Source organism: Bufo bufo, chromosome 4 (assembly GCF_905171765.1).
Source record: "Bufo bufo chromosome 4, aBufBuf1.1, whole genome shotgun sequence".
Lineage (NCBI taxonomy): Eukaryota > Metazoa > Chordata > Amphibia > Anura > Bufonidae > Bufo > Bufo bufo.
The window spans coordinates 28984106-29008326 of record NC_053392.1 but is presented as its reverse complement, the minus strand read 5'-3'; the positions used below and the strand labels follow the sequence as shown (position 1 = coordinate 29008326).

The following is a 24221-nucleotide window of genomic DNA, read 5'->3' as shown; positions in this document are numbered from 1 at the left end:
AGGATAGGATTAGATACACAGCTCAGCAGACAGTATCACACAGGATAGGATTAGATACACAGCTCAGCAGGCAGTATCACACAGGATAGGATTAGATACACAGCTCAGCAGGCAGTATCACACAGGATAGGATTAGATACACAGCTCAGCAGACAGTATCACAGGATAGGATTAGATACACAGCTCAGCAGACAGTATCACAGGATAGGATTAGATACACAGCTCAGCAGGCAGTATCACACATGATAGGATTGGATACACAGCTCAGCAGGCAGTATCACACATGACAGGATTGGATACACAGCTCAGCAGGCAGTATCACACATGACAGGATTGGATACACAGCACAGTAGACAGTATCACACAGGATAGGATTAGATACACAGATCAGCAGACAGTATCACACAGGATAGGATTAGATACACAGATCAGCAGACAGTATCACACAGGATAGGATTAGATACACAGATCAGCAGACAGTATCACACAGGATAGGATTAGATACACGGATCAGCAGACAGTATCACACAGGATAGGATTAGATACACAGCTCAGCAGGCAGTATCACACAGGATAGAATTAGATACACGGATCAGCAGACAGTATCACACAGGATAGGATTAGATACACAGCTCAGCAGGCAGTATCACACAGGATAGGATTAGATACACAGCTCAGCAGACAGTATCACACAGGATAGGATTAGATACACGGATCAGCAGACAGTATCACACAGGATAGGATTAGATACACAGCTCAGCGGACAGTATCACACAGGATAGGATTAGATACACGGATCAGCAGGCAGTATCACACATGACAGGATTGGATACGTAGCTCTGCAGGCAGTATCACCTGATAAGGTTAGGTCAGTACAGCCGCAGGTGCTGCTCTGCTGGAGGCTGAGGGGTTAATGTTGCAGCCCTGGGTCCTCGCTGCCATCTGCAGCCTGTGTGCACACAGGTTATCAGACTCCGCCCCCTGCTCGCTGCGCGCTCTTCACACGTGTGCGGTGTGAGGGCAGTTACCGGGCTCAGACAATATATCTGACAACTCCACAATGCCTGCATATAGTGCTGACAACTGTGGTCATTCCTCCAGCAAGGGGAGATAAGGAGCAGACACCTGTATCGTAGAGTACAGTGCTACCAGTATACGGTAAGTTGTAGAGCTCCCCCTGGTGGTCGCTGCAGGCAGACTTTCTTCATGACACTGTCTGTGCAGTAGTTTTGGAGCACTGTATCAGGAAATCAGGACCCTGACTGCTACAAAGATGTCATCTAATAGGGACTGACCGCAGGAGTACGGCGCCTGAGCCGATGGCGGGGGTCGCTGATAGCTATCCCAGTGTCACTGCGAGATAACCACCAGGGGGCTGTGCAGACAGCAGAGACTGTACTCTGTGGTGTTACATAGGACTGCAGGTGACATTTACTACATCATCTGTACTCACAGAGCTATCACTGGTATCTGTGGTGTTACATAGGACTGCAGGTGACATCTACTACATCATCTGTACTCACAGAGCTATCACTGGTATCTGTGGTGTTACATAGGACTGCAGGTGACATCTACTACATTATCTGTACTCAGAGAGATATCACTGTTATCTGTGGTGTTACATAGGACTGCAGGTGACATCTACTACATTATCTGTACTCAGAGCTATCACTGTGTTATCTGTGGTGTTACATAGGACTGCAGGAGACATCTACTACATTATCTGTACTCAGAGAGTTATCCCTGTGTTATCTGTGGTGTTACATAGGACTGCGGGTGACATCTACTACATTATCTGTACTCAGAGAGCTATCACTGGTATCTGTGGTGTTACATAGGACTGCAGGTGACATTTACTACATCATCTGTACTCACAGAGCTATCACTGGTATCTGTGGTGTTACATAGGACTGCAGGTGATATCTACTACATTATCTATACTCAGAGAGCTATCCCTGTGTTATCTGTGGTGTTACATAGGACTGCAGGTGACATCTACTACATTATCTGTACTCAGAGAGTTATCACTGTGTTATCTGTGGTGTTACATAGGACTGCGGGTGACATCTACTACATTATCTGTACTCAGAGAGTTATCACTATGTTATCTGTGCTGTTACATAGGACTGCGGGTGACCTCTACTACATTATCTGTACTCAGAGAGTTATCACTGTGTTATCTGTGCTGTTACATAGGACTGCAGGTGACATCTACTACATTTCTGTACTCAGAGAGTTATCACTGTGTTATCTGTGCTGTTACATAGGACTGCAGGTGACATCTACTACATTATCTGTACTCAGAGAGTTATCACTGTGTTATCTGTGCTGTTACATAGGACTGCTGGTGACATCTACTACAATATCTGTACTGAGAGAGTTATCACTGTGTTATCTGTGCTGTTACATAGGACTGCAGGTGACATCTACTACATTATCTGTGCTCAGAGAGTTATCACTGTGTTATCTGTGGTGTTACATAGGACTGCAGGCAGAGGACTGAGCAGTGAAGGAACACATCACAGTAGCATGGTAGAGGTAGGAGGAGGCGATGAGCTGGCGATGCCTCATTACGCCTCCCCTGTTTCCCTGATGGTGTCTGCCGGTCTGCATCGTGAGGGAGAGTAGGAGGGCGTCCCACTGTTCTGGGATATGAGGGGGGGGGGAGCCTTTTATAGGGTGCTGGGGGTGCAGGGAACCATTTTGGAGCAGGCAGAGCCGGCAAGGTGAGGCCAGAATCACTGTACTGTACCCCTGTATACCGCCGCGTACTGTACCCCTGTATACCGCCGCGTACTGTACCCCTGTATACGGACGCGTACTGTACCCCTGTATACCGCCGCGTACTGTACCCCTGTATACCGCCGCGTGCTGTTCCCCTGTATACCGCCGCGTGCTGTTCCCCTGTATACCGCCGCGTGCTGTACCCCTGTATACCGCCGCGTGCTGTTCCCCTGTATACCGCCGCGTGCTGTACCCCTGTATACCGCCGCGTGCTGTTCCCCTGTATACCGCCGCGTACTGTTCCCCTGTATACCGCCGCGTACTGTTCCCCTGTATACCGCCGCGTGCTGTACCCCTGTATACTGCCGCGTACTGTACCTCTGTATACTTTACCGCTGTGTACTGTGCCCGGCGTATACAGCCGTCTGCTGTGCCCCGCGTATACCGCCGTCTGCTGTGCCCCGCGTATACCGCCGTCTGCTGTGCCCCCGTATCGTGCCGTGTGTGACGGACCCCCAGTACTCAGGAAGAGTATGTCCGCCTCTGTATTTTTCCTTACTCAGGTGATATTACAAACCGCTGGTCTTTAGCTCCCAGTTTCCCCAGTCACTGGTCGAGACTCAGTGTGGGTGAGATAAAGTCTGCTTTATTCAGCAACTGCACAAATGTATATACAGAAAGTGATCGGAGGAAACTGTAATCCTTTGTCTGTACCACACCACAGGGGTCCACCTGCTAAAATAGCTCCAGACAGCCCTAGCAGGAGCCTGGCCGAAACGCTGACAGGGGGGGAGGGGGAGGGAAGAGGGGTGCTGACGGGGGGAGGGGGAGGGAAGAGGGGTGCTGACGGGGGGAGGGGGAGGGAAGAGGGGTGCTGACAGAGGGGGTGGGGGAGGGAAGAGGGGTGCTGACAGAGGGGGTGGGGGAGGGAAGAGGGGTGCTGACAGAGGGGGTGGGGGAGGGAAGAGGGGTGCTGACAGAGGGGGTGGGGGAGGGAAGAGGGGTGCTGACAGAGGGGGTGGGGGAGGGAAGAGGGGTGCTGACGGGGGGTGGGGGAGGGAAGAGGGGTGCTGACAGAGGGGGTGGGGGAGGGAAGAGGGGTGCTGACAGTCTTCTGATAGCAAGTTACACAGTATAACAGAATTACACATATCCAACACCAATACACATTTACATTTAAGCTGATGACCATGTCGTCACACCGTGTACTGTGCCCCCGTATAGCGCCGTGTACTGTGCCCCCGTATAGCGCCGTGTACTGTGCCCCCGTATAGCGCCGTGTACTGTGCCCCCGTATAGCGCCGTGTACTGTGCCCCCGTATAGCGCCGTGTACTGTGCCCCCGTATAGCGCCGTGTACTGTGCCCCCGTATAGCGCCGTGTACTGTGCCCCCGTATAGCGCCGTGTACTGTGCCCCCGTATAGCGCCGTGTACTGTGCCCCCGTATAGCGCCGTGTACTGTGCCCCCGTATAGCGCCGTGTACTGTGCCCCCGTATAGCGCCGTGTACTGTGCCCCCGTATAGCGCCGTGTACTGTGCCCCCGTATAGCGCCGTGTACTGTGCCCCCGTATAGCGCCGTGTACTGTGCCCCCGTATAGCGCCGTGTACTGTGCCCCCGTATAGCGCCGTGTACTGTGCCCCCGTATAGCGCCGTGTACTGTGCCCCCGTATACTGCCGTGTAGAATGCTATATCTTGTACCCCAGTATATTGTTCTGTGTCACAAGTCTTCCGGGGTCTGCACCAGAGGAGCCTCCACGCGGCAAATTTAGGGACTCCTGGCAGAGCAGATCTGTCATCAGCTTCTCCTGACTTGCCTTGTGGTAACCTTAGTCCGGTGAAGCCCCTGAGTATCCTGTCTGGGCCGCAGAACTCCAGAGTTGTCCTCGGTGCCTTTCTTGGCTTCCTCTCTAGTGCCCTCCCTGCTCGGGCACACAGTTTTAGATGTTGCGCTGGGCAGATCAGTGGGACCGCTCTTCACTTTCAGTCAGAGAATATGGAGTTAATGTGTCCTGCCTGATGCTCTCTGCTCCTCTGTTCTGTAACATCAGGCCCCGCGGGGCCCCGGTATTTACAGCTGTAGAGCATGGGAACAACCAGAGCAGAACTCTCCCTCAGCCTTGTATATGTGTCCACGGGTAATAGTGAGGCCACTGACTCATGATATGGGCCCCGGAGAGTGAGCTGGGCCCCGGTCGTGTTCTGCAGATTGTCTGTGCCTCCTGGTTGTATTGGTAAATATCTCTGCAGTCCTGTGTTGTATACTAGTCACCAGACGTTACTCCTGTATTGTATACTAGTCACCAGACGTTACTCCTGTATTGTATACTAGTCACCAGACGTTACTCCTGTATTGTATACTAGTCACCAGATGTTACTCCTGTGTTGTATACTAGTCACCAGACGTTACTCCTGTGTTGTATACTAGTCACCAGACGTTACTCCTGTATTGTATACTAGTCACCAGACGTTACTCCTGTATTGTATACTAGTCACCAGATGTTACTCCTGTATTGTATACTAGTCACCAGACGTTACTCCTGTATTGTATACTAGTCACCAGACGTTACTCCTGTGTTGTATACTAGTCACCAGACGTTACTCCTGTATTGTATACTAGTCACCAGACGTTACTCCTGTATTGTATACTAGTCACCAGACGTTACTCCTGTATTGTATACTAGTCACCAGATGTTACTCCTGTATTGTATACTAGTCACCAGACGTTACTCCTGTGTTGTATACTAGTCACCAGACGTTACTCCTGTGTTGTATACTAGTCACCAGACGTTACTCCTGTATTGTATACTAGTCACCAGACGTTACTCCTGTATTGTATACTAGTCACCAGACGTTACTCCTGTATTGTATACTAGTCACCAGACGTTACTCCTGTATTGTATACTAGTCACCAGACGTTACTCCTGTATTGTATACTAGTCACCAGACGTTACTCCTGTATTGTATACTAGTCACCAGGTGTTACTCCTGTATTGTATACTAGTCACCAGACGTTACTCCTGTATTGTATACTAGTCACCAGACGTTACTCCTGTATTGTATACTAGTCACCAGACGTTACTCCTGTATTGTATACTAGTCACCAGACGTTACTCCTGTATTGTATACTAGTCACCAGGTGTTACTCCTGTATTGTATACTAGTCACCAGACGTTACTCCTGTATTGTATACTAGTCACCAGGTGTTACTCCTGTATTGTATACCTGTGTGACCGCGTCTCAGACTGTCCCATCATAATCTATTATAGTCACCAGACGTTACTCCTGTATTGTATACTAGTCACCAGGTGTTACTCCTGTATTGTATACTAGTCACCAGACGTTACTCCTGTATTGTATACTAGTCACCAGACGTTACTCCTGTATTGTATACTAGTCACCAGACGTTACTCCTGTATTGTATACTAGTCACCAGGTGTTACTCCTGTATTGTATACTAGTCACCAGGTGTTACTCCTGTATTGTATACTAGTCACCAGACATTACTCCTGTATTGTATACTAGTCACCAGACGTTACTCCTGTATTGTATACTAGTCACCAGATGTTACTCCTGTATTGTATGCTAGTCATTAGGTATTACTCCTGTGTTGTATACCTGTGTGACCGCGTCTCAGACTGTCCCATCATAATCTATTATAGTCACCAGACATTACTCCTGTATTGTATACTAGTCACCAGATGTTACTCCTGTATTGTATACTAGTCACCAGATGTTACTCCTGTATTGTATACCTGTGTGACCGCGTCTCAGACTGTCCCATCATAATCTATTATAGTCACCAGATGTTACTCCTGTATTGTATACTAGTCACCAGATGTTACTCCTGTATTGTATACTAGTCACCAGACGTTACTCCTGTATTGTATACTAGTCACCAGATGTTACTCCTGTATTGTATACTAGTCACTAGGTGTTACTCCTGTATTGTATACTAGTACCCAGGTGTTACTCCTGTATTGTATGCTAGTCATTAGGTATTACTCCTGTGTTGTATACTAGTCACCAGACGTTACTCCTGTATTGTATACTAGTCACCAGACGTTACTCCTGTATTGTATACTAGTCACCAGATGTTACTCCTGTATTGTATACTAGTCACCAGATGTTACTCCTGTATTGTATGCTAGTCACCAGACGTTACTCCTGTGTTGTATACCTGTGTGACCGCGTCTCAGACTGTCCCATCATAATCTATTATAGTCACCAGATGTTACTCCTGTATTGTATACTAGTCACCAGACGTTACTCCTGTGTTGTATACCTGTGTGACCGCGTCTCAGACTGTCCCATCATAATCTATTATAGTCACCAGATGTTACTCCTGTATTGTATACTAGTCACCAGACGTTACTCCTGTATTGTATACTAGTCACCAGATGTTACTCCTGTATTGTATACTAGTCACCAGATGTTACTCCTGTATTGTATACTAGTCACCAGACGTTACTCCTGTATTGTATACTAGTCACCAGGTGTTACTCCTGTATTGTATACCTGTGTGACCGCGTCTCAGACTGTCCCATCATAATCTATTATAGTCACCAGACATTACTCCTGTATTGTATACTAGTCACCAGACGTTACTCCTGTATTGTATACTAGTCACCAGATGTTACTCCTGTATTGTATACTAGTCACCAGACGTTACTCCTGTATTGTATACTAGTCACCAGGTGTTACTCCTGTGTTGTATACTAGTCACCAGACGTTACTCCTGTGTTGTATACTAGTCACCAGACGTTACTCCTGTATTGTATACTAGTCACCAGGTGTTACTCCTGTATTGTATACTAGTCACCAGGTGTTACTCCTGTATTGTATACTAGTCACCAGGTGTTACTCCTGTATTGTATTCTAGTCACCAGGTGTTACTCCTGTGTTGTATACTAGTCACCAGACGTTACTCCTGTATTGTATACTAGTCACCAGACGTTACTCCTGTATTGTATACTAGTCACCAGGTGTTACTCCTGTGTTGTATACTAGTCACCAGACGTTACTCCTGTGTTGTATACTAGTCACCAGACGTTACTCCTGTGTTGTATACTAGTCACCAGACGTTACTCCTGTGTTGTATACTAGTCACCAGGTGTTACTCCTGTATTGTATACTAGTCACCAGGTGTTACTCCTGTATTGTATACTAGTCACCAGGCGTTACTCCTGTATTGTATACTAGTCACCAGACGTTACTCCTGTATTGTATACTAGTCACCAGACGTTACTCCTGTATTGTATACTAGTCACCAGACGTTACTCCTGTATTGTATACTATTCACCAGACGTTACTCCTGTATTGTATACTAGTCACCAGGTGTTACTCCTGTATTGTATACTAGTCACCAGGTGTTACTCCTGTATTGTATACTAGTCACCAGGCGTTACTCCTGTATTGTATACTAGTCACCAGACGTTACTCCTGTATTGTATACTAGTCACCAGACGTTACTCCTGTATTGTATACTAGTCACCAGACGTTACTCCTGTATTGTATACTAGTCACCAGACGTTACTCCTGTATTGTATACTAGTCACCAGGTGTTACTCCTGTATTGTATACTAGTCACCAGACGTTACTCCTGTATTGTATACTAGTCACCAGGTGTTACTCCTGTATTGTATACCTGTGTGACCGCGTCTCAGACTGTCCCATCATAATCTATTATAGTCACCAGACGTTACTCCTGTATTGTATACTAGTCACCAGGTGTTACTCCTGTATTGTATACTAGTCACCAGACGTTACTCCTGTATTGTATACTAGTCACCAGACGTTACTCCTGTATTGTATACTAGTCACCAGGTGTTACTCCTGTATTGTATACTAGTCACCAGGTGTTACTCCTGTATTGTATACTAGTCACCAGACATTACTCCTGTATTGTATACTAGTCACCAGGTGTTACTCCTGTATTGTATACTAGTCACCAGACGTTACTCCTGTATTGTATACTAGTCACCAGGTGTTACTCCTGTATTGTATACCTGTGTGACCGCGTCTCAGACTGTCCCATCATAATCTATTATAGTCACCAGACATTACTCCTGTATTGTATACTAGTCACCAGATGTTACTCCTGTATTGTATACTAGTCACCAGATGTTACTCCTGTATTGTATACCTGTGTGACCGCGTCTCAGACTGTCCCATCATAATCTATTATAGTCACCAGATGTTACTCCTGTATTGTATACTAGTCACCAGATGTTACTCCTGTATTGTATACTAGTCACCAGACGTTACTCCTGTATTGTATACTAGTCACCAGATGTTACTCCTGTATTGTATGCTAGTCATTAGGTATTACTCCTGTGTTGTATACCTGTGTGACCGCGTCTCAGACTGTCCCATCATAATCTATTATAGTCACCAGACATTACTCCTGTATTGTATACTAGTCACCAGATGTTACTCCTGTATTGTATACTAGTCACCAGATGTTACTCCTGTATTGTATACCTGTGTGACCGCGTCTCAGACTGTCCCATCATAATCTATTATAGTCACCAGATGTTACTCCTGTATTGTATACTAGTCACCAGATGTTACTCCTGTATTGTATACTAGTCACCAGACGTTACTCCTGTATTGTATACTAGTCACCAGATGTTACTCCTGTATTGTATACTAGTCACTAGGTGTTACTCCTGTATTGTATACTAGTACCCAGGTGTTACTCCTGTATTGTATGCTAGTCATTAGGTATTACTCCTGTGTTGTATACCTGTGTGACCGCGTCTCAGACTGTCCCATCATAATCTATTATAGTCACCAGATGTTACTCCTGTATTGTATACTAGTCACCAGACGTTACTCCTGTATTGTATACTAGTCACCAGATGTTACTCCTGTATTGTATACTAGTCACCAGATGTTACTCCTGTATTGTATGCTAGTCACCAGACGTTACTCCTGTGTTGTATACCTGTGTGACCGCGTCTCAGACTGTCCCATCATAATCTATTATAGTCACCAGATGTTACTCCTGTATTGTATACTAGTCACCAGACGTTACTCCTGTGTTGTATACCTGTGTGACCGCGTCTCAGACTGTCCCATCATAATCTATTATAGTCACCAGATGTTACTCCTGTATTGTATACTAGTCACCAGACGTTACTCCTGTATTGTATACTAGTCACCAGATGTTACTCCTGTATTGTATACTAGTCACCAGATGTTACTCCTGTATTGTATACTAGTCACCAGACGTTACTCCTGTATTGTATACTAGTCACCAGGTGTTACTCCTGTATTGTATACCTGTGTGACCGCGTCTCAGACTGTCCCATCATAATCTATTATAGTCACCAGACATTACTCCTGTATTGTATACTAGTCACCAGACGTTACTCCTGTATTGTATACTAGTCACCAGATGTTACTCCTGTATTGTATACTAGTCACCAGACGTTACTCCTGTATTGTATACTAGTCACCAGGTGTTACTCCTGTGTTGTATACTAGTCACCAGACGTTACTCCTGTGTTGTATACTAGTCACCAGACGTTACTCCTGTATTGTATACTAGTCACCAGGTGTTACTCCTGTATTGTATACTAGTCACCAGGTGTTACTCCTGTATTGTATTCTAGTCACCAGGTGTTACTCCTGTGTTGTATACTAGTCACCAGACGTTACTCCTGTATTGTATACTAGTCACCAGGTGTTACTCCTGTGTTGTATACTAGTCACCAGACGTTACTCCTGTGTTGTATACTAGTCACCAGACGTTACTCCTGTGTTGTATACTAGTCACCAGACGTTACTCCTGTGTTGTATACTAGTCACCAGACGTTACTCCTGTGTTGTATACTAGTCACCAGGTGTTACTCCTGTATTGTATACTAGTCACCAGGTGTTACTCCTGTATTGTATACTAGTCACCAGGCGTTACTCCTGTATTGTATACTAGTCACCAGACGTTACTCCTGTATTGTATACTAGTCACCAGACGTTACTCCTGTATTGTATACTAGTCACCAGACGTTACTCCTGTATTGTATACTAGTCACCAGACGTTACTCCTGTATTGTATACTAGTCACCAGGTGTTACTCCTGTATTGTATACTAGTCACCAGGTGTTACTCCTGTATTGTATACTAGTCACCAGACGTTACTCCTGTATTGTATACTAGTCACCAGACGTTACTCCTGTATTGTATACTAGTCACCAGACGTTACTCCTGTATTGTATACTAGTCACCAGATGTTACTCCTGTATTGTATACCTGTGTGACCGCATCTCAGACTGTCCCATCATAATCTATTATAGTCACCAGATGTTACTCCTGTATTGTATACCAGTCACCAGGTGTTACTCCTGTATTGTATACTAGTCACCAGACGTTACTCCTGTATTGTATACTAGTCACCAGACATTACTCCTGTATTGTATACTAGTCACCAGGTGTTACTCCTGTATTGTATACTAGTCACCAGACGTTACTCCTGTATTGTATACTAGTCACCAGACGTTACTCCTGTATTGTATACTAGTCACCAGACGTTACTCCTGTATTGTATACTAGTCACCAGGTGTTACTCCTGTATTGTATACTAGTCACCAGACATTACTCCTGTATTGTATACTAGTCACCAGGTGTTACTCCTGTATTGTATACTAGTCACCAGACGTTACTCCTGTATTGTATACTAGTCACCAGGTGTTACTCCTGTATTGTATACCTGTGTGACCGCGTCTCAGACTGTCCCATCATAATCTATTATAGTCACCAGACATTACTCCTGTATTGTATACTAGTCACCAGATGTTACTCCTGTATTGTATACTAGTCACCAGATGTTACTCCTGTATTGTATACCTGTGTGACCGCGTCTCAGACTGTCCCATCATAATCTATTATAGTCACCAGATGTTACTCCTGTATTGTATACTAGTCACCAGACGTTACTCCTGTATTGTATACTAGTCACCAGATGTTACTCCTGTATTGTATACTAGTCACCAGATGTTACTCCTGTATTGTATACTAGTCACCAGATGTTACTCCTGTATTGTATACTAGTCACCAGGTGTTACTCCTGTATTGTATACTAGTACCCAGGTGTTACTCCTGTATTGTATGCTAGTCATTAGGTATTACTCCTGTGTTGTATACCTGTGTGACCGCGTCTCAGACTGTCCCATCATAATCTATTATAGTCACCAGATGTTACTCCTGTATTGTATACTAGTCACCAGACGTTACTCCTGTATTGTATACTAGTCACCAGATGTTACTCCTGTATTGTATACTAGTCACCAGATGTTACTCCTGTATTGTATGCTAGTCACCAGACGTTACTCCTGTGTTGTATACCTGTGTGACCGCGTCTCAGACTGTCCCATCATAATCTATTATAGTCACCAGATGTTACTCCTGTATTGTATACTAGTCACCAGACGTTACTCCTGTGTTGTATACCTGTGTGACCGCGTCTCAGACTGTCCCATCATAATCTATTATAGTCACCAGACATTACTCCTGTATTGTATACTAGTCACCAGACGTTACTCCTGTATTGTATACTAGTCACCAGACGTTACTCCTGTATTGTATACTAGTCACCAGACGTTACTCCTGTATTGTATACTAGTCACCAGACGTTACTCCTGTATTGTATACTAGTCACCAGACGTTACTCCTGTATTGTATACTAGTCACCAGACGTTACTCCTGTATTGTATACTAGTCACCAGACGTTACTCCTGTATTGTATACTAGTCACCAGACGTTACTCCTGTATTGTATACTAGTCACCAGACGTTACTCCTGTATTGTATACTAGTCACCAGGTGTTACTCCTGTATTGTATACTAGTCACCAGGTGTTACTCCTGTATTGTATACTAGTCACCAGACGTTACTCCTGTATTGTATACTAGTCACCAGACGTTACTCCTGTATTGTATACTAGTCACCAGACGTTACTCCTGTATTGTATACTAGTCACCAGGTGTTACTCCTGTATTGTATACTAGTCACCAGGCGTTACTCCTGTATTGTATACTAGTCACCAGACGTTACTCCTGTATTGTATACTAGTCACCAGACGTTACTCCTGTATTGTATACTAGTCACCAGACGTTACTCCTGTATTGTATACTAGTCACCAGATGTTACTCCTGTATTGTATACCTGTGTGACCGCGTCTCAGACTGTCCCATCATAATCTATTATAGTCACCAGATGTTACTCCTGTATTGTATACCAGTCACCAGGTGTTACTCCTGTATTGTATACTAGTCACCAGACGTTACTCCTGTATTGTATACTAGTCACCAGACATTACTCCTGTATTGTATACTAGTCACCAGGTGTTACTCCTGTATTGTATACTAGTCACCAGACGTTACTCCTGTATTGTATACTAGTCACCAGACGTTACTCCTGTATTGTATACTAGTCACCAGGTGTTACTCCTGTATTGTATACTAGTCACCAGACATTACTCCTGTATTGTATACTAGTCACCAGGTGTTACTCCTGTATTGTATACTAGTCACCAGACGTTACTCCTGTATTGTATACTAGTCACCAGGTGTTACTCCTGTATTGTATACCTGTGTGACCGCGTCTCAGACTGTCCCATCATAATCTATTATAGTCACCAGACATTACTCCTGTATTGTATACTAGTCACCAGATGTTACTCCTGTATTGTATACTAGTCACCAGATGTTACTCCTGTATTGTATACCTGTGTGACCGCGTCTCAGACTGTCCCATCATAATCTATTATAGTCACCAGATGTTACTCCTGTATTGTATACTAGTCACCAGACGTTACTCCTGTATTGTATACTAGTCACCAGATGTTACTCCTGTATTGTATACTAGTCACCAGATGTTACTCCTGTATTGTATACTAGTCACCAGGTGTTACTCCTGTATTGTATACTAGTACCCAGGTGTTACTCCTGTATTGTATGCTAGTCATTAGGTATTACTCCTGTGTTGTATACCTGTGTGACCGCGTCTCAGACTGTCCCATCATAATCTATTATAGTCACCAGATGTTACTCCTGTATTGTATACTAGTCACCAGACGTTACTCCTGTATTGTATACTAGTCACCAGATGTTACTCCTGTATTGTATACTAGTCACCAGATGTTACTCCTGTATTGTATGCTAGTCACCAGACGTTACTCCTGTGTTGTATACCTGTGTGACCGCGTCTCAGACTGTCCCATCATAATCTATTATAGTCACCAGATGTTACTCCTGTATTGTATACTAGTCACCAGACGTTACTCCTGTGTTGTATACCTGTGTGACCGCGTCTCAGACTGTCCCATCATAATCTATTATAGTCACCAGATGTTACTCCTGTATTGTATACTAGTCACCAGACATTACTCCTGTATTGTATACTAGTCACCAGACGTTACTCCTGTATTGTATACTAGTCACCAGACGTTACTCCTGTATTGTATACTAGTCACCAGGTGTTACTCCTGTATTGTATACCTGTGTGACCGCGTCTCAGACTGTACCATCATAATCTATTATAGTCACCAGATGTTACTCCTGTATTGTATACTAGTCACCAGGTGTTACTCCGGTATTGTATACTAGTCACCAGATGTTACTCCTGTATTGTATACTTGTGTGACCGCGTCTCAGACTGTCCCATCATAATCTATTATAGTCACCAGATGTTACTCCTGTATTGTATACTAGTCACCAGACGTTACTCCTGTATTGTATACTAGTCACCAGATGTTACTCCTGTATTGTATACTAGTCACCAGATGTTACTCCTGTATTGTATACTAGTCACCAGGTGTTACTCCTGTATTGTATGCTAGTCATTAGGTATTACTCCTGTGTTGTATACCTGTGTGACCGCGTCTCAGACTGTCCCATCATAATCTATTATAGTCACCAGATGTTACTCCTGTATTGTATACTAGTCACCAGGTGTTACTCCGGTATTGTATACTAGTCATCAGACTTTATCCTTGTATTGTATACTAGTCACCAGACATTACTCCTGTATTGTATACTAGTCACCAGACATTACTCCTGTATTGTATACCTGTGTGACCGCGTCTCAGACTGTCCCATCATAATCTATTATAGTCACCAGACATTACTCCTGTATTGTATACCAGTCACCAGACATTACTCCTGTATTGTATACCAGTCACCAGACATTACTCCTGTATTGTATACTAGTCACCTGACATTACTCCTGTATTGTATACTAGTCATCAGACTTTATCCTTGTATTGTATACTAGTCATCAGGCGTTACTCCTGTATTGTATACTAGTCATCAGGCGTTACTCCTGTATTGTATACTAGTCACCAGGTGTTACTCCTGTATTGTATACTTGTGTGACCGCGTCTCAGACTGTCCCATCATAATCTATTATAGTCACCAGATGTTACTCCTGTATTGTATACTAGTCACCAGACGTTACTCCTGTATTGTATACTAGTCACCAGATGTTACTCCTGTATTGTATACTAGTCACCAGATGTTACTCCTGTATTGTATACTAGTCACCAGGTGTTACTCCTGTATTGTATGCTAGTCATTAGGTATTACTCCTGTGTTGTATACCTGTGTGACCGCGTCTCAGACTGTCCCATCATGATCTATTATAGTCACCAGACGTTACTCCTGTATTGTATACTAGTCACCAGACGTTACTCCTGTATTGTATACTAGTCACCAGGTGTTACTCCGGTATTGTATACTAGTCATCAGACTTTATCCTTGTATTGTATACTAGTCACCAGACATTACTCCTGTATTGTATGCTAGTCATTAGGTATTACTCCTGTGTTGTATACCTGTGTGACCGCGTCTCAGACTGTCCCATCATAATCTATTATAGTCACCAGACATTACTCCTGTATTGTATACCAGTCACCAGACATTACTCCTGTATTGTATACCAGTCACCAGACATTACTCCTGTATTGTATACTAGTCACCAGACATTACTCATGTATTGTATACTAGTCACCAGGTGTTACTCCTGTATTGTAAACTAGTCACCAGGTGTTACTCCTGTATTGTATACTAAAGACCGGCACTCACGATGATGATGAATGTTGCGTTTATTCAGTCACATATTAAGGACATATAGTGACGCGTTTCAGCACAACACGTGCTTTCTTCAGACTATACAATAAACTCCTATCACATCTCTTTTATACACAGAGAGAGGGAGGAGTAACAAAATAAAAGGGAAATGACATCATACTATGTAGCTCCACCCACCTCAGGGCTGACACAGGTGAAGTAATGAAAGATGCAATAAACCAAAAGATGCGAACTTGATTCCTGAATTGTTATCAACTGTTCCATTGTTTCATCAATGTATTCACATAGATTTTTTTGGTTTATTGCATCTTTCATTACTTCACCTGTGTCAGCCCTGAGGTGGGTGGAGCTACATAGTATGATGTCATTTCCCTTTTATTTTGTTACTCCTCCCTCTCTCTGTGTATAAAAGAGATGTGATAGGAGTTTATTGTATAGTCTGAAGAAAGCACGTGTTGTGCTGAAACGCGTCACTATATGTCCTTAATATGTGACTGAATAAACGCAACATTCATCATCATCGCGAGTGCCGGTCCTTCCTTCTTTATTGCAAGTATTAGGACGTCTCCCCACTGACTCGTGCACCGCGTCTATTCCAGCAGTGCCGACCCTTTCCTATATAAGTATTGTATACTAGTCACCAGTTATTACTCCTGTATTGTATACTAGTCACCAGTTATTACTCCTGTATTGTATACTAGTCACCAGTTATTACTCCTGTATTGTATACTAGTCACCAGTTATTACTCCTGTATTGTATACTAGTCACCAATTATTACTCCTGTATTGTATACTAGTCACCAGGTGTTACTCCTGTATTGTATACTAGTCACCAGGTATTACTCCTGTATTGTATACTAGCCACCAGTTATTACTCCTGTATTGTATACTAGTCACCAGTTATTACTCCTGTATTGTATACTAGCCACCAGTTATTACTCCTGTATTGTATACTAGTCACCAGGTATTACTCCTGTATTGTATACTAGCCACCAGTTATTACTCCTGTATTGTATACTAGTCACCAGGTATTACTCCTGTATTGTATACTAGCCACCAGTTATTACTCCTGTATTGTATACTAGCCACCAGTTATTACTCCTGTATTGTATACTAGTCACCAGTTATTACTCCTGTATTGTATACTAGTCACCAGGTATTACTCCTGTATTGTATACTAGTCACCAGGTATTACTCCTGTATTGTATACTAGTCACCAGTTATTACTCCTGTATTGTATACTAGCCACCAGTTATTACTCCTGTATTGTATACTAGTCACCAATTATTACTCCTGTATTGTATACTAGCCCCCAGTTATTACTCCTGTATTGTATACTAGTCACCAGGTGTTACTTGTATAGTATACAAGGTTTGGCCGTTACTCCTGGGGCATACACTGGGTACAGTTTTTTGGGAATCGGTAAACCTGGGTGACATGTTGTCCTCATTCATGACTTTGTGGCGTTCAGCCAAACACTTTAGTAATTTTCGCCCGGAGCGCGGTATTCATTGTAACCCGATCCGCAGGAGCGGTATTATAGGATGTGAGCGATCTGTGTTGGTTCAGGTGACGATAACTTCTGACACTATGTTTATTCTGCCGTTATTTAGGACAAAGGAGGAAGATCTGCAGAACGTCGCCCACAGACCCACCGCTTCTCCCTGGTGCTTTTATTTTTTCTACGGATACAAAGCGAATCTCCGTCTTTAGGATTTTAATTGTGGATTTGTACAGATTTCTCGTGAGGACTCCTCTGTGTCACCCTCCCAGGACCGTGGATCTACAGGAAACCCTTCTCAATGATGCTGTCCAATGGTACTATTCTCAACACCAGCAACTCCGACGCGGACACGGACGCTCTCCGCTCACACAAGGTGAGGCCCCTTCATTCAGTATGCCTGCTCCTCGTGTCTTCTCTTTATCCTGGGAGAAGCCGGCCTCTGTGACCTCCTTCAGGGTTTGGCTACATTCACACGAGCGGGAAAAATGCCCGCGTGGTGGCGATTTTTGTAAGGGCTTTTTGAATGACCAATGAATAGCCGCCGGCAAAAAGTAGGACATGTCAAGTTTTTGTCCATTTTCATCTGCCAGTGAAATCAGTGGGCCCATTTTCAACGGCAATTAAGACCCGAGTTCACCCGTCTAATACTGTTAATAAAATACTCACCTCGATCGGACACATTCTCTGCACTGGGGGCACGTGCCCAGCGCTCTGACGTCACATGTGACAATACGGCGCTGCAAGAGTCCATGTCATGGTGCCTCCAGTGCAGAGCGAGTACAAGTGGATCCTTAATATACGTATGGGGGGCACAACTGGGGGCTATTATGACTACAGGGAGACAACAAGGCCTCTTTCACACGGCCGTGTGCTGGCCGGGCCTGACCGTGGGGCAGCCGCATGCGGATCGCGGACACGAATGGGTCTGCGATCCGTCCATTCCGCAAAAAGATATAACAAGTTCTATATTTTTGCGGAACGGAGCCCCATGGAAGCACTAAGGAGTGCTTCCGTTCCGCAATGCATCTCCGGATTCAAGTGAATGGCTCCGCATCCGTGATGCGGACTGCACACGGCTGGTGACCTGTGTATTGTGGAACCGTAATACGGCCACAGAACGAATACGTTCGTGTGAAAGAGGCCTAAGGGGGCCATTATCTATAATGAGGGCACAACTTGGGGGTCATTATAACTAATGCGGCAAAAAGGGGTGCATTATTTATTCTTGTGGCACTATGTTCGAAGTGTCGATGATCAATGTGTCCTGCAATTCACACAACTTTCTCGCAGCTAGCTGCGTTCTTCAGCAGGGGGGAAATTGTTCTGTTTTTAATAGCGTTTTTTAATGACCGTTAAAAAGGGATACAAAAAGGTCATTAAAAATACACCGTCGGACAGAAAAATGGCCATGAAAAACGGACAATGTGTCTGTGAATGTAGCTTAATGGTCCTTCTGCAAGGAGCTCGGAAATGAAAGTGACAGAAGCTTCAGGAGCTCTGGTCGTACTATGTCCTCAGAGATCTGGAAACCTCATTTGGTAGGTAACATAAATGGGATTGTGCAGGTCCCAATAGATGAACTAGAAGTGGTGGGTCTCCTGAACGCCTGGCCGCTCTTCGGGCTATGCACCTGCTATGTAGGCAGCTTGTTATTCTCAGCCTCTTGACTTACAGGGAAACTCCCAAGCTCATTTTAAAGCCTTGAGGGTATAAAGAAGTTAAGGATTCCAGTCAGAACGGGTGGTGCTTGCACAAGGTATGATTTATCACTAGAGGCCAGGTGTATACTCGTATGTATTCTACAAGCTGGCCTTACACTTCATTAAAACCGCCATTCAGATCTATCTGGTAAAGCCGAGTGCTGAACAACGTGGCCGCCACTATGGGTAGTGAAATCAGTGCAGCTCAGTCATATCAAAGCCGTAGTAAAGTAAGCTGCATCACGCAACGATCACAGGACATATAGATAGATACACGTATAGGCAATTTTATTTTCTGATCCTTTTTATTTTTTATTCTCTGGTCCCACTGAGAACTGTGGCAGAGTGTTGTGCTCTGTGACCTGTGCAGGGGTCATTGCGCAGGGAGGGGGTGCACTATGACATCACCTTTTGCAAGTGGTGGATCCTGTGTTTTATATATATATACGTAAATATCATCTCAGCGCTATTAGACAACAGAAATAGACTTTCTAACAGACAACAGGGGTACTACACTAAGGCCAGCATTTAATACGCAGGCCTTTAACCACAATCGCGCTGGAGCAAGATACAATTTGCACATTTCTGCCTGTTCTGCGCCAGAAAATCAAACCTATGACGCCGGGTGTAAATTATAGAGGCCATACCACATACTGTAACGCCATGGCCATGCGGTTAGAGTCCCATAAGATTGGAGGAATGACCCACCAGAGGATCAGACTGCTTCAGTGGAGAACCTGTGGATCTTTCTGTCCCAGTGGAGGACCTGTGGTTCAGACTATCCTAGAAGATAACTTATGGTTCAAACTGTCCCAGAGGAGGAAGTTTGGTTTACTGTCCTAGAGGAGAACCTGTGCACGGTTCTGTCCCAGATGAGAACCTTTGGTTTAGAGTTTTCCAGAGGAGAACCTGTGGTTCAGATTTTCCTAAAAGAAAACCTGTGGTTCAGACTGACCCAGAGGAGAACCTGTGTTTTAGACAGTTCCACGTGAAAATATTTGCTTTAGACTGTTCCAGAGGCATACCTGTGTGGACTGTTGTCTCCGTCGAGGAACTGTGTTTCAGACTATCCCAAAGGGAACCTTTGCTTCAGACTGTCCCAGAGGCATACCTGTGGATTGTTCTGTCCCAGAGCATGAACTGTTGTTTAGGTTTTCCCAAAGGAGAAGCTGTGGTTCAGAATGTTTAAGAAAAGAACCTGTGGCTCATTCGATCCCAGAGTAGAACCTGTGGATAGTTCTGTCCCAGAGGAGAATCTGTGGTTCAGATTGACTCAGAGGAGAACCTGTGGTTCATACAATTCCAGTGGAGAACCTGTGGTTCAGATTGTCCTGTAGAACAACCTGTGGACTATTCTGTCCCAGATGAAGACCTATGATTCAGAGTTTCCCAGAGAAGAACTTGTGCTTCAGACTGTCCCAAAGGAGAACCTGTAGTTCAGACTTACCCAGAGGAGACCCTGTGGTTCGGATAATTCCATATAGGAATCTGTGGTTCAGACTGTCCGAGAGGCATAACTATATGGATTGCCATGTCCCAGAGGAGGAACTGTGGTTCAGACTTTACTGAAGGAGAACCTGTGGTTTATATTGTTCTGTGGTTTATAGTGGTCAGACTGTCCCAGAGGATGACATGTGGTCCATACTATCCCTAATGAGAACCTATGGATTATTTTGTGCAAGTGGGGAACCTGTGGTTCAGACTATCCCAGGGAGAACCTGTGGTTCATATCATCATAATAAGAACCACGGAGAATAGAACCGGTGGATTGTTCTGTACCAGAGGAGAATCTGTGGTTCATGTTGACCCAGAGGAAGACCTGTGGATCTTTCTGTCATACTTAGGTTCATACTGTCCCAGAGGAGAGCTTGCGGTTTATTTTTTCCCAGAGGAGAACCTGTGGTTTCTACTTTCTCAGAGGAGTTCTTATGGCTTAGATAGACTATGCCAAATTAGAATCTTTGTCTGCTGTCCCAGAGGAGGTCCTGTGGTTCAGACTTTACCAGAGGATATCCCGTGCATCTTTCAGTCCCATAGGAGGACCTTTGGTTCTGATTGTCCCAGACGAGAACCTGTGGAGCATTCTATCCCAGAGGAAGATCTATGGTTTTAGACTGTCCCAGGGGAGGACTTGTGTATTAGACTGTCCCAGACAAGGATCTGTGGTTCATAATGTCCCAAACCAGGACCTTTGGGTTGCATTGGCCCAGCAGACAACTAGATGATTTGAATGGCTCATTAACGGTGTATTGATCCATTGGGGGACCACAGAACTGAACTAAAACCTAGACTTAACCCAGGAGGTATACATGGTGTGTTTCCAGGTTACTCACATTGTGCTCCTGATATGTTTTTTGTAGGGTTAGCACAGTGTATTATCATAGTTTTGGGGGTTCTTTCTGTTATATTATTATATTTTTTCAGCTGGGGTACTTGGCTTAATAGCATTGATAAACCCATCTCTAGATAGAGAGCCAGAAGATCTATTCTATAACAGAGCCCATGAGGTCCATCAGAGAAAACCCATGTGATGCATGTAGTCATGTCTGATGACTGATGTGGGCTGATGGTTATGTGATGATGTTATAGCAATCGTGATGCAGTTGTTATGGTCATGTTTGACGATAATTATGAGGTAATTATGTTGATTTCTGATAATGGTTAATGATAATGAGATTGTCATTTCTGTTGTTGATTTGAGATCATGGTGATATCTGTTTATAGTTATGAGGTCATGTCTGGTCATGGTTATGAGTTCATGGTCATGTCTGATGATGGTTATGAGGTCATGTCTGGTGATGTTTTATGAGGTCTTGTCTGGTGATGTTTTATGAGGTCATGGTCATGTCTGGTGATGGTAATGAGGTCATGGTCATGTCTGGTGATGGTAATGAGGTCATGGTCATGTCTGGTGATGGTAATGAGGTCATAGTCATGTCTAGTGATGGTAATGAGGTCATGGTCATGTCTGGTGATGGTAATGAGGTCATGGTCATGTCTGATGATGGTTATGAGGTCATGTCTGGTGATGGTTATAAGGTCATGTCTGGTGATGTCTATGAGGTCATGGTCATGTCTGGTCATGGTTATGAGGTTATATTGTTTTCTGATAATGGCTATAAGGTCATAGTCGTTTATGTTGCTGATTTCTGAGGTCATGATGATATCTGGTGATGAGGGGCTGTGAGGCCATGGTCATGTATGGTGATGGTTATGAGGTCATGGTATTATAGTATGAGGTTAAGGAGGTGTCTGGTGATGATTATGAGGTTAAGGAGGTGTCTGTTGATGATTATGAGGTTAAGGAGATATCTGGTGATGGTTATGGGTTTCTAGTCATGTCTGGTGATGGTTTGAGATTATGGAGATGTCCGGTGATGTGATGGGGGTTATAATAAGCTTGGGTTGTTGAAGCATTTGGTCATGTATGGTGATGTATCTTTGCTAGTAAAATATACAGGCAAACCAACCAATCTCTGCTGTAAAGACCTGATGATGTAGAAGCGCTGAATGTGTCAGTTATAGTTTGGGGCTTTATTGTTTGCATGTTGTGATAGAAACATTAACAAAAGTGTACTAGGTTTATCTGCAGTCTAGTTAACACCACACATGATTACATGACCATGAGTTTTTCCAAATAAACTCAGCTTTGCTGCATCTTGAGCACTGGAGATATTCTACACCGTCTTAGTAGTGGTGGCAATAGGCTTTCTCCTGGCAGTCAAGAGGTTGCAGTAAAGGAAAATGTAAAGACAAGTCTTGGAGGTGCTGGGTGGAGGAGATGGCCAGATGTTTGACACTGCTGCCAGATTCACCGCAGGGCTCACCAGTGCCGTAAACCCTCTCCAGTAAACGGCACATGTGTTTCCCATTATCCAGATATTTACACGTCACCTGCCAATGGCGCTTTGTGCTGGGAGAATAAAGGCGGCTTGTGCACAGAGCAGGTCACTTAAGTCCACATATCCCCCTTCATACGGACTCTCAGCGTCCAAATCTCCCCTCAATGTCAGGGGTGCCCTAAATGGCTGCAATTATACTTGTCTGAGCACCTCTCAGTACAGTCTACGTCCTGGTCTGCTCTGTGCATTCTTCTCTGAGTCTCTTTCTCTGTCCCCTATGGCATATTCTTTTCGTTTTGGTTCTGTCCCTTACATCATCTCCTGGTTTTGCTTCGGTTCTGTCTCTGTCCCTTACATCCTCTCCTGGTTTTGCTTCGGTTCAGTCTCTGTCCCTTACATCATCTCCTGGTTTTGCTTCGGTTCTGTCTCTGTCCCTTACACCATCTCCTGGTTTTGCTTCGGTTCTGTCTCTGTCCCTTACATCATCTCCTGGTTTTGCTTTGGTTCTGTCTCTGTCCCTTACATCATCTCCTGGTTTTGCTTCGGTTCTGTCTCTTCTGTCCTGTCTTGGTTTCTCTGTGGTTCTGTCTCTGTCCCTTTCGTCTTTTCCCAGTATTTTGGTGCTTTTTTTTCTCTGTTCCTTCTGTCCTCCCTTGGGTTTCTTTCTAATTATGACTCTGCCTCTTGTCCTCTCATGGTGTCTCTCCGAGTATGTCCCTGTCTCTTTAGTCTTTTCTGAGTTTCTCTGGGTTCTGTTTCTGTCTTTTCTGTCCATACTCAGTTTCTCAGTGGTTCTGTCTCTGCCCCTTCTTTTGTTTATCTGTGGTTCTGTATTTGTCCCTTCTGTCCTCTCCCGGCAGGAGTGGACTCGGAACTTAAAGTGGCCCTGGAAAAAATAAAAATGGCCCCAATGTTGTAGGTGGATCCAAATTGACAGATGGTGGTAAAACACAAGTAGATGGGGCCAATACAAGTTGTCAGGGTCAGTAAATACCATAGTGCAGAACAGAATACCATCCCTCAGAACCAAATACCACTGTGCATCACAAAATACCTCCCCACAAGCTGTCCCTCTGTGGTGGCCATCAACGGCTGCCAGGTTCTTACTCCAATATGGATGTGGAGAAGGGGTCTTAGGAGGGGAGATAAGGGCCACAACACCAAGCCAGCCCTACCGTCACTATGATGCCTGGACTTCCTCTAATAATTACCACAATAGTTCCCAGTATTATGAACCGTGTCGGCAGCAGTGAGGAGGGCCCGGGTGGTCCTATGGGCATAGGCCCACTGGGAAGATTCCCTGTAGGGTCTATGGCCAGTCCATCCCTGTCTCCCAGTTTCTCTGTAATTTGGTATTTGAT

The 24221-nt window shown here is 44.4% G+C and overlaps 1 protein-coding gene across 10 annotated transcripts in view; it reads left to right on the top strand.

The window, feature by feature from the left end:
- Window positions 1-24221, top strand: part of DNMT3A (DNA methyltransferase 3 alpha) — a 152662-nt gene that overhangs the window by 8349 nt on the left and 120092 nt on the right. For all 10 annotated transcript variants that reach the window (XR_005778075.1, XR_005778077.1, XR_005778076.1 and 7 more), the window contains exon 2: window positions 17428-17691. Coding sequence is in view for 1 of the 10 variants with exons in the window: in XM_040427017.1 (XP_040282951.1) it covers window positions 17617-17691 (75 nt within the window). In the remaining 9 variants the exon portion in view is untranslated. The remainder of the gene's footprint in view (window positions 1-17427; window positions 17692-24221) is intronic.